Source organism: Oncorhynchus gorbuscha, linkage group LG19, assembly GCF_021184085.1.
Source record: "Oncorhynchus gorbuscha isolate QuinsamMale2020 ecotype Even-year linkage group LG19, OgorEven_v1.0, whole genome shotgun sequence".
Taxonomy (NCBI): domain Eukaryota; kingdom Metazoa; phylum Chordata; class Actinopteri; order Salmoniformes; family Salmonidae; genus Oncorhynchus; species Oncorhynchus gorbuscha.
Window position 1 is genome coordinate 23,555,026 of NC_060191.1, and position 12,345 is coordinate 23,567,370.

The 12,345-nt window shown below is 48.1% G+C and overlaps 1 protein-coding gene across 1 annotated transcript; it reads right to left on the bottom strand.

Annotated features, from left to right (window-relative positions):
• Positions 1 to 4,951: 4,951 nt before the first annotated feature.
• fam110d (family with sequence similarity 110 member D) lies at positions 4,952 to 8,762 on the bottom strand. The gene has a single exon (XM_046315171.1). The coding sequence runs from the start codon at positions 8,170 to 8,172 to the stop codon at positions 6,799 to 6,801; it is 1,374 nt and encodes a 457-aa protein (XP_046171127.1). The 5' UTR covers positions 8,173 to 8,762; the 3' UTR covers positions 4,952 to 6,798.
• Positions 8,763 to 12,345: the final 3,583 nt, after the last annotated feature.

Below are 12,345 nucleotides of genomic sequence, written 5' to 3' on the forward strand. Positions count from 1 at the left end.
CTAAGTAAACTGTTTGTATTGTAGTTTGCCACTTTGACTCTTGAGGCTTTGCAGCTGTCACTAATGCCATTGTCACCTTCTCACAGCTGACGCAAAGCAGCGAGTGTGAGGGGGTGTTACTGAGTCTGATTGGGACATTTTAACTAAGGAAGTCTGTAGCATACTAAAGTTCCAGAACTCCCGACCGCCACCAAGACAACACCACCAGCATCTCAATAACCGTCGGTTTCGGTTCCAGTTCAACAAGAACTAGTCAACCCTTGCCCCACAATGGGCTCCATTGACCTCGCCACCACACACAGAAAACACAACTCATACAACTTGTCTGCTCTTCCTGCAAGTTTCCACCCGCGCCAACCCATCCCCCCTCCATCCCCCATCGTTGTTGTCGTTCCTGACGTCTATTCGTCTTGTGGAGAGGAGCTAGCCGTGTGTGCTGGTGTCTCCTGGTCAGGTTTCCCACAGGGGCGCACTATACCTCCTCTCCCTGACCCCAGGGAGCGAAGGTCGCATGAGAGAAGGGAGTGAAAAGGGCTGTCTTCTGATTTATGGCCCGGTGGAGCCATTGGATCCCCCTGGTTGCTCCAGCATCCCATGGTTTTTGTTAGGGGAAGGGGCACACTGAAACTGAACCACCACCCACCCCCACTCACACCCCATCTACGGGTTAAGGGTATAAGGTTTCAAACCTCCATAGGGACAGGGTTGGGTATGGGGAACGGGTGGGTGGGTGGATGGGTGGAAGAGGTAGGTGTGTTTCTTACTTTCTCTGTAGGTGTACAATGTAAGTAGTTTGGGGTGTTGGAATCAATCTGATCGGGTTTTGGGAGCTACATTACATAACCCTTGGAATATACTGTAGCCTACATCACAGCATGACTCATCAATCACATAAACCCAGGGACGTGCACAGACCTTTCAGGGGCAGGTGCTCAAAATGAAAAAGCTGACTCACCCAATGACGCGCAGCTCACTTGCAGGCTTGGCCGATGTGCTCGTGCCAAAAGCCTCCCACTGGGCACAGACGTCAATTCAACGTCTATTCCACGTTGTTTTAACGTCATTTTGTAGAAATGTGGAAACAACGTTGATTCAACCAGTGTTTGCCCACTGGGCTATCTCTCTGCTGTAAACAATGTTTGCTAGGCGTATTTGGAAGTTAATCAAGTATTGTTTTTTATAGCAGACAGATTAGAGTCCTTTCTTTCAGCAGGGTCCATTTGCTTTCCAACATGTGTTTTCCAGCAACTTTATTTTAAATATTGTGAAAGGCATGTTTGTCTCCATGCTGTTCACTGACAGATTTTCCGTGCGTTCCCGACTGCTATGCCTTGTTATTGGGTCACTCACAATCCACAGCTAGGCAATAGAAAATAAAAAGCTATTGATCTTTACAAGCCATGCATGTTTGGATACTGGTCACGCACGTGCACAGGTATACCCCTATCTGTGCACGTGCCAGCATAAATCCCAGATAAATCATTGCAGGAAGTCATCATGTGTTTGCGTTGTTTCTACCCCCTGTTATGGAGTAGTTTTCCGTCAGTCGGAAGTTTGTCTCAGGTTTGTGTCACTGGGTACTCGGGCCTGAGCTATACCGGACGGTGTGGTCATGTGTCGACCCCTCTGTTCCCAAGTTCTCTGACCGTCTGACCGCAAGGACACACACACACACACACACACACACACACACACACACACACACACACACACACACACACACACACACACACACACACACACACACACACACACACACACACACACACACACACACACACACACACACACACACACACACACACACACAACCATTTGAGGCCTCCAACTAACTCCCACCATTAGTTTGTATGTTGTTGTCACTGACTAAGACATCCCTTAGGAAAACGTGCCTCAGGAATGCCTTTGGTCTTTTGTGCCATGTGCTAGCACTATCATAGTGATCCTGTGCCCCTGTGCTCCTGTGCCCATGTGTGTGTGTGTGTGTGTGTGTGTGTGTGTGTGTGTGTGTGTGTGTGTGTGTGTGTGTGTGTGTGTGTGTGTGTGTGTGTGTGTGTGTGTGTGTGTGTGTGTGTGTGTGTGTGTGTGTGTGTGTGTGTGTGTGTGCGCGTGTGCGTGTGCGAGTGTTTTTTGTATGCTCTGGTTTAAGTGTGTGTGTGTGCGCGCATGTGTTCATCCCTCTTTCCCTATATCGCTCTATGAGTCATGGATCGGGCTTCACTCCAGCGTGCTGGACGGTTGCAGCACGCTGGAGCTGCTGGCCCAGAAGAACTAGGCCAAATTTGACACACTTCACAACCCTTGCTAACCCTGACACACATTTCTATTCAGAGTGCAGGGAGGGAAAACAGAGCACGAATCGCTATCCAACAGTGCAAGAACACACACTAATAATATCGGCAGCAGTAACATACAGTATGTCTTTTTGAGGGGAGATACTGTACGATGTAAACCTGCCCGAGCAATTTGTGACAATGCCTTGGCGCCCCCCTCGGGTTTGTGCCGTGGGGGAGATCTTCATGGGCTATATGTAGCCTTGTCTCAGGGTAGTAGATTGGTGGTTTGTGGATATCCCTCTAGTGGTGTGGGGGCTGTGCTTTGGCAGAGTGAGTGGGGTTACATCCTGCCTGGTTGGCCCTGTCCGGGGGGGGTATCGTCAGACGGGGCCACAGTGTCTCCTGACCCCTCCTGTCTCAGCCTCCAGTATCTATGCTGCGATAGTTTATGTGTTGGGGGCTAGGGTCTGTCTGTTATCTCTGGTGTTATTCTCCTGTGTTATCTGGTGTCCTGTGTGAATTTAAGTAAGCTCCCTCTAATTCTCTCCCTCTCCCTCCCTTCCTGGAGGACCTGAGCCCTAGGACCATGCCCCAGGACTACCTGGCCTGATGACTCCTTGCTGTCCCCAGTCCACCTGGTCGTGCTACTGCTTCAACTGTTCTGCCTGCGTCTATGGGACCCTGACCTGTTCATCGGGCGTGCTACCTTGACCCTGACCTGCTGTTTTCGACTCGCTCTCTCCACCGCACCTGCTGTCTCAAACTCTGAATGATCAGCTATAAAAAGCCAACTGACATTTACTCCTGAGGTGCTGAGCTGTTGCACCCTTTACAACCACTGTGATTATTATTATCTGACCGTGCTGGTCATCTATGAACATTTGAACATCTTGGCCATGCACTGTTATAATCTCCACCCGGCACAGCCAGAAGAGAACTGGCCACCCTTTAGAGCCTGGTTCCTCTCTGGGTTCCTGCATTTCTAGGGAGTTTTTCCTAGCTACCGTGCTTCTACATCTGCATTGCTAGCTGTTTAGGGTTTTAGGCTGCTTTTCTGTATAGCATTTTGTGACGTCAGCTGATGTAAAAAAAGGGGCTTTATAAATACATTTGATTGATTGATTGATTGATTGATTGATACGGTGTCCATATTAGGACAGCCTCAGTCTCAGCAGGACTTCTGCAGATAGATAGAGACGGGTGCTGGAGACTACATTTTTAGAGTTCTCCCATTTCGAGGCAAAGGGGATTTCGCAGGGATTTCAGATCTAGCCTGGTCCCAGATCTGCTTGTGTCATCTTCCCAATTCCTATGGTCATTGGCGTGACAATGACCAAAGAAGTTGGCAAGACAGCACAAACAGATCTGGGACCAGGCTACCTCTGAAGCAGTCCTCAAATAAATAAAAAATGAGGGCAGCTAACAGAAAGGATTTGGTGGTGCTGGGTAAACACATGGAGGTCTGGTCTGGTTCTCTGCAAGGCCCCCTGACATTTAACGTTAGGAAACACTCACATCAGCATCAAAGCCGTGGATGGTAGATCCCTGCCAGGTTATCGCCTACTTTCCACAAGCCAGCCACATTTTTTAGAAACCCTTTGATGTCTAACAGGTAGAAACCTTTCATTTGTAGTATTGTACATTTGGAAAAGCAACATTTTGTGGCAGTGTCTTTCCATCGATATAACTTGATATCGTCCAATTCAAAACGGACTGAAACTAGGTGTTTGGTTTGTTTATCCCGGAAAGGAGAGGAGCAACCGAAAACGTGAACATGTGTTAAAAACCTGGTCCTACGAACCAATAACAGGATGTAACAGCAGGCTCTGTAGTCAGCCCTGACTGACACACACGGACAGACAGGATACCTATTGTTCTCATCAGAGAGAGAGAGAGAGAGAGAGAGAGAGAGAGAGAGAGAGAGAGAGAGAGAGAGAGAGAGAGAGAGAGAGAGAGAGAGAGAGAGAGAGAGAGAGAGAGAGAGAGAGTTTGTGTGTGTGTTGGATGGGAGACGGGTTTGGAGGAAAGAGACAGTTTGGAGGAGAGAGTCAGGCAAAGACAGAAAGACAGGGAGAGGGGGAACAAAGGTAGAGAGAGGGAGAATTAGAGAGTGGGAGAATTAGAGAGACAGGCAGAGAGAGAGAGAGAGAGAGAGAGAGAGAGAGAGAGAGAGAGAGAGAGAGAGAGAGACAGAAACGGAGAAAAGGAAGCAGTTGTCCATGGACGTCTCAACCTGACCACCCAGACATAGCATCAGGCCACAGTCTCCTTTGTGTTGTCTGTAAACAGGACCTGTTGCAACTCCCTCAGGGTTCTATATGCTCAGGATGCTAAAATGATTACCACAGGCAGCCTCTTGAGCTAATGTGAAAAATGAGATGTCTGTCAAAGGCCAGACAACATCAAAACACTGACTCACTCACTCTTTTCCATCAGACATTCCTAAAACAACTATTTACAGAGGGTTTCTTTCTTCTCAAAAGTAGTTGTTAGCCTACTGTAAACAACAGGTTGCCTGTACCCATGAAATGGCTAGCTAAGTTTGTAAGAATTAAGACTGCACTTATGCAATGTTAAAGAGTGGATGAAGTCATCATGTACTGTTTCTGTGAGACAGAATGTGTGCTGCTTAATGGAGCCAAAGAACAATAAAAAATGAAACATTTTTGTTGCACAAATAGTACTTTATTCTTCAAATGTTCTGTGTACAACATCATACACATTTCTCTTTGGAATAAAAACGGAACCTCTCATATATGGAAAATAGAACATAGATCAAAAAATGTACAGAGCCGTTTTGTAAACATGCAAGAGAACAGTTTTCTCAGAGGAGTTTCCCACACAAATCCAGTTTAAAGGGGAGGTCCAGTTGGTTTGGGCGCCATGCTACATACAGAGAGAAAATGCTATGGGTCTAAAAGGGGATTGGTTGTTGATTTATTACATAGCCCATCATGTGACCCTCCTCAGGTCCAATATTACTCCACCCAATGCCTCTTCTCTGTCTCTCCGGGTCACATTCTAACCCGTGCATACCACCTGTGGACCTTCAGTTCATTTTTCAGGGGTATCCCTGGGAGAACTCTGATCAACGTGACATTTTCATTTAGATAAAAGGGGCATCAATGACAGATTGATGAAGTGAGGTAGGATCTATGGCTATTAGAGGTAGAGGGGGAGAGAGGGAGTTCTTATCCCCCTTTACCATCCTCCCTCAGGCCTGGGGTCTCCTGTGGGGGAGAGCCAGATGACCATTGGCCCCAGGGGGAGATGAACCCCAACCTCCACCCCCGAGGGATGTCTGGGGGACTCTGTAAACGTCAGCTCTGTGAAGGTGACACCCTCAAATATTTGGCAACCTGATAGCTCATGGTCCCTTACACTTTGAACACCTTCTAAGGTGAAATCTGTTACATGAAAATAGAAACAAAATAATCATTGTTTGGGGAGGAATTTAAAATGCCCTTGAAGTGAATATTTTGTGGAAGCGAAGTAAAAAAGTAACTTTATTCCACAAGGAATTGACCAGTTATCCAGTAAAAGAACATATCACACTTTAATTTCTACCTGCAATGGCAACAAGGTAGCTTACACAGTAGCAACAGGGGTAAAGGCAATGCAGAGTTTGCTGCCAGCCAATTACACCGCGGCAGCTGTCAAAATCAATAACAATTGTATCACAACTAACGTATCAGTGGTCAGTAGCTGCTGTGTCAGAGTTACCTCTCCTTGGGGTAAGGTTCAGAGGTGCTGTAGGATCAAAATAACTGACCCTGCATCCCTCCTTGTCAAATACTACTGTTCCGGTATTATTGCCTCTATAGTATTATGCTCAGTGTTTAATAGGTGAGGATTCTCTCTAAAAAGTCAAAGCTGTTTCTCTTTCTCTCTCACTCACTCGTTGCCTCTCTCTCTCACACTTCTCGTCCAGTTCAGTGCATTAACAACCCCACAGGGGTCCCTCGCGTGCCTGTTCCAACGCCTGCGTTTTAAGAAAAAAAAAAAAAAAAGCTACACACAAACTAAACTGGCACAGTTCGGAATGAGGTACTCACGGTTCACTCCAGTTCAGAAAAAAACCCTCTGTGGTTTTCCATTCTAAATTATTGATATGTTCGAGAGAAGAGTGTAGGGTTGTGTTGTTGCGCATCCACGGCACTAAATACAGCCTCATCTGTGCCTGTTGTTTTCTCACTGATGCGCCTTATTGTTGGTTGTAGAGTCAGAGCGGAGCTTAGGGGAGGCTGTCAGTCACTATAGATCCGACAATACCTATTGGTTAGGATAAGGAGTGGGTGGGACAGCCATATCCAACACAATCACACACTCACTGACAAAACGTATGCAGGGGTAAATGATTCCACTTGAAAATAAGGTGTAGGCCATCCACACCCCTCACACTTCCCATAGGACATATAAATACAGCATATTAACCTGGGAGAAGACTAAGGATTACAGTACAATAACAAAGTCTCTGTCCTTCAGTCATAAGGGAAAATGTCTTTTTTTAGAGAAGTGTTGTCTAAACAGTGGACTCTTTGGGCCCCTCCTGTGCTGCGTTCTTGCAGCTGTAGAGCCACTTGATGACACGGGCATTCCTCTCGATGATTGACACCCCCGTGGTCAGCTTCTCGGCCACCTCCTCCTGGAAAAGCCCCGCCTCTCCTGAGTGGCGGGAGAACTCGCTGGGCTCCGAGCCACCGCCCCCTCCTCCTATGCTCCTCAGCACCAATGAGAGCGTGTCTACGTCGCTGATCCCACCCAGGAAGTTCTCAGGCCCCAACCGGTCCACCATGTCCAGGTCCAGCCCGCAGTAGTCAAAGAAATGCTCCTGGTCAGACAACGCCACTGAGCATCGCAGAAGCAGATCTGACTTGGAATGTTGTAGTCCTGAACGCCACCGCGGGGCCACCCGCTTCCAGATGTCCGACTCGTTGTCAGTGTGGTCACTTACGTCATTGCCCTTGGTGATGCCATTGCCGTTTCTGGTACCATTGGTAGTGCCATTGCTAACACAGCTAACACCATTCTTAGTCCGCTCCGGTGTACAGCTGAAGCCAGGGCTGGGCAGCGGTGAGCGCTCGTGGTCTGTCTTACTGGATCTCCGGCTGCCTGGCCCTACCTGTCCCCCGTCCACGGTGTCCTTATCATTGGTCCAAGACATGCGTGAGTCACCATCCCGCGACAAAGCTTTCTCCTCGCTGATCACCATCTTCTGGGTGCCCCCCTCGCCCCCGCCACTCTTCTCCCGCATGGAGCCCTGGAAGAGGCGGCGGACAAAGTTGTACCCCTTTATCTCCATGGTGGAGTTCCCCAATACGATGCCACCACTAGGCAGGATTTTGCACTCTTTCTTCTGTCGGTAGATGACCAGGGAGTCAGGCCGCAGCATGCGCTTACCGGTGCTCCTCCTCAGGATGGGTGCACTATGAGGGGCTACCAGGGGTATGGAGGGTGGAGTCCAGGGGTTCCTTTGGCTGGGTGGGGTCACCTTGTTGGCGTTACTCCTGTTCCGTGCTTCCACATCCACCGACGTCCTCCGATTCTCCTTCCTCGAGTCATCATTCTCGTTCTCATCTCGTACGGTGAGGGGGGCGGTCAGGGTGGGGAAAGGAGCAGAGGATCGGCGGGGTGGCAGTCGTGGTGTGAGGCACCCAGGCACGGTGTAGGGACGACGGTGTGGAGGAGGTGGTGTGCAAGGCACCAGGACGGGCTCCTGTTTGGTGTTAATGACCTGCTGGCTCTTAACATACTTGGCCTTGTCTGCCTCGAGTCTCTCTACAGCGCTGATGGAACGGCCCTGGCCCCCACCCTCCATCTGCCTACGCAGGTAGTCCGGGCCCTTGTTGAGGAGCCTCAGAGGTGAGGGGGATCCTATGGGTGTTAACGGCTTCATGGTGCTCCACCTTTCTGGGTAAAGACATCAAAACAGCAGCCCCAAAATGGCTGCCTTCTCCTGCTGCTAGTTGCCAAAGGTGTTCCCCCTGTACCTTTCAAGTTCTAGTCTGGTGTGAGCTTTTCAGTAAGCTTTCTGCTTTAGAACTAAAGCATAGCAGCTCCCATTCTCACTCACAGTTCCTGGATCTCTCTACTGAGGAAATAACTAGGTGGCAATTCTGTGACCACAGAGGCCAAGTTTGTTGTGGAGCTTTCTATAGATAGCTTATAGTCTCTTTCTGGGCACTATTGGAGCCCAGACAAATTGATATCTCTATCCAGTATTTACACAGGAATTTAGATAAATGGGCAGGGTGCAGGGAAATCCTGCTGCCACTGGTCAACAGCACTCCCAAATGGGACGTTCTCCTGCCCACAGCGCAGCAGAAATAGCAGGCAGAGAGGGTTACTTTGAAAGGGTTACTATTTTTCACCCCCCACTTTCTTGTTCTCTCTGTCCGCCTCTCTCTGTCTGCCTCTCTCTGTCTGCCTCTCTCTGTCTGCCTCTCTCTGTCTGCCTCTCTCTGTCTGCCTCTCTCTGTCCGCCTCTCTCTGTCTGCCTCTCTCTGTCTGCCTCTCTCTGTCTGCCTCTCTCTGTCCGCCTCTCTCTGTCCGCCTCTCTCTGTCCGCCTCTCTCTGTCCGCCTCTCTCTGTCCGCCTCTCTCTGTCTGCCTCTCTCTGTCCGCCTCTCTCTGTCCGCCTCTCTCTGTCCGCCTCTCTGTCTGCCTCTCTCTGTCTGCCTCTCTCTGTCTGCCTCTCTCTGTCCGTCTCTCTCTGAGCGATCACTCCTTTTCCATTGATCTTTTCACTGAAGGTTAAACCTGGGAAATGAGATATAACGGCCACAAATATTTGCTTGGCGAAGGCAGGCAGTCCGAGGGACGCTGGGTCGAGAGATGCCTATTTGTTCGGCCGCCGTCGTGGTTGAGGTGACCTGAGGGTGGGCGGCACCGGGACACTTCTGACGTTGACGGACGGATGAAGGACTTGCCCTTCTCCTCACCTGCACCCACAGTCCCCTGGGAGAAAAACATAAAAAAAGAGAGGTGTTAGCACGGCCTGCTTTTCTCCAGGGCCGCAGAGACGGAGAAACAGAGAGAGACGATAGGGACAGTGGTCTCTAAAGCTCACTCTAAGCTCCTTTTGCACTCTGGAATGAGTCCTGTGTCTGCCAGGAAAGAGCTGGGCCAAGCTCCCACGCATGCACTGAGCTGACTGCTATTGGGAATACGCAAGACATGCCAATCCGAGTTTTACGAGGAATTGAATATCTTGGAGGCTACAATAATAATAGGAATCATACTTCTGCATTGATATTCATAGCACCCTGTAGCTGTGAGAGTGTGTCTGTGTGTCTATGTGCTCAAGGGGAAGGAGCTCAACACATCTCCCGAAACGATTTCTCCTCAACATGCAAGGTTGACAGAAAAGAGGCATCGCTCCTAATATAAAATTGCATAACCAGCTGAGATGAGTTGAACCACATTTGCATTCCTAAACGGCTGTACAGAATGCTTCGCTAACGCAAGACCATCAATATTTTAAAACGCTGCAAAAATAAAACTGCTAAGTAAACCAATACACTTCCAAAGCAATAACTCTCTCACAGTTGCAGTGGGGCAGCTTGTTCTCCAAATTAGCAAGCCCCAATGAAAGATACATTCAACTTTAAAACAAAAGTAACTGGAGTTGTTTGAAGTGGTACATATCTCAGTTACATGTTGCATAGAAAGAGAAGACCGTTATTTTTAGGGGAACGCATTGTGATGACTTGGGAGTAAGGAAGGGAGGGGGCAAGGTTGTGTGTCTATAACGGGATGGTGTACCTAAACCAAGGAGGGTGCTCTCTATGATTATCCTGTGTGCATGTGTGTCAGCACGTGGCAATAAGGCCCTGCCCAGTAAATTAAAACGTTTGTCTGCAGAGTTGGTTTGCAGATTATCCCTTTTGGAGAGCCCACATTCTGTTACTTTTCATGGGTAAAAACAGAAGGCACATATTTATTTATTTAACTAGGAAAGTCAGTTAAAAGCAAATTCTTATTTCACAATGACGGCCTACCCCTCCTCTAACCTGGACAATGCTGGGCCAATTGTGCACCGCCCTATGGGACTCCCGATTACGATACAGCACGGGATTGAACCAGGGTCTGTAGCGACACCTCCAGCACTGAGATGCAGTGCCTTAGATCGCTGCGCCACTCGGGAGCCTACATAGGCTACCATGTGGGGTATAGCAGTAGAAAGACCTCGTCTGTAAACCCCAGAACTGCAACAAAAACCTGGGGGCACAGGTGGTGGCTGCTTTTCATTTACTTTCCTTCAAAAAGTATTAAGAAACTGTCCCAGAGAACTAAACTTGCTCTTTCCGCTGTGTGACTGCTGAAGAGTCAGAGTGGTAATTGTCCTCAGAGTGGCCTGAGGTGCGATACAAATAAGTCTATTTTGGCACTTCGTTTTTATGTGGCAAAACAATGAGTGACCTCCTGGCAGGAAAAGGATCTATGTCTGTGGTCTTTCTAAAGGGTTTTGTGTACACATTGCATAATAGTATAAGGTTAGTATGTTGGTATGGTTCAACAGCAAAGAAACAGAGGCACTTTGCAAACAGCAAGTACTTTCCATAAGGATCCTAGCCCTAATGATCACCAAAACAAACCCCCAAGACTTTACACAAAGTCCTACGAATTTGTGAAAAAGCTAACTACTGGCAGCATGACATGAAAACGGGGCTTACCCCCCCCCTGCCCTGCTGTCGAAAGACCTAGATGGCCTACTACTATAAATTCCGTCTAGAGAGGAGGGGGGATGGCTACACTTTCCAGATGTCAAGCAGGCAAGGCCCGGGAAAGGTACCCATTGTTTGGAATAAGACAAACATCAACAGGTGTCAGAGGAAAGAGTCCAGACGGGTAAAAACAGGGGTAAAAACAGGGGTAAAAACAGGGGTAAAAACAGAAAGGGCAACTATTTATTTGTATGGTCCATCTACAGATGCTCTGCAGACGATCAGTGACCTTTCAACCAACTAACCCACATTCTAAATCTAACCCTAACATTAGCAGGCAGTTGCCTCGTTTGTTGATAGTTTGACCATCCGTATCTACAGATGGACTATCCAGACCATCCAATAAAGTGTGACTACAGAAAGTAAGAGGGGATGGAAAAATGTAGCGTAACTAAGGGTAACGGTGGTGGAGGTGGCGGGGGCGCCATATTTACCACACACCGTTCTTCCGGAGCATATGTGCTCCATCAGACAGTAGGATTGCCGTTGCAACTGGCAGGATCATGACACTGGAGCGTAAAGCAAGATTATTGCCTGGCCTATGAACTCAAACATGGGGCACTGATGACAGGCAGCCTCTGACCCTCCATGGAAGTGTGAGTTCCTCAATCCAATCTGAATAGGAGTTCTATAGAGTTTGTGGCATGGAGTAGATCCTGGTTTTATGAATGACCAATGGAAGACAAAACGGGTGACCACAGGATGTTGGAGTCAAGAGTTAAGCAAATAGTCATATAATATGACAAAACAAGGGAGAATGTTCAGTATATGAAAGTATAACTCCAGAGACCATACATCTTTTGAAAACCACTGCCTTTTTTTTCTCACTCAGACCAAGTTCAAAAACCACGTTCCCCGCTGAGATTGACTGTGTTCATATGAATGTTCTTCTGTTCTTTGAAATGTAAATGTCTCCTGAAGGCATTGTATTCATTGGATGGGACACGAGCCATTTAAAGAGAGCCAGCCAGTCTCTGATAAGAGGTTATCTCTTGCTCTGAGCACTGTGAGTACTATCACTGAGAATAATTCATAGATCAGTGTGAATCACAACGCTAGCCGTTGGTTGTTTGGGACACTATTCATTACTTACAAGCATAGTCCATGCAGACAGTCTTCCAAATGTAAGTTTGCTCATATTTCTTCTGGACACACATGGTGATTGATAACTGAGAAAAAGATGTAGAAATAGACAGGTTTCAAGTCACAACGTAAAACAGGTTGGATCTGAAAACACAGGGTGAGCTCAGTAGACCAGGTTGACGCTTTCGCACGTGCGCACACATACACCGTGAGAGCGAGGGGGTGACCCCAACCTGGATTTAGACACAGACAACAGCCTCC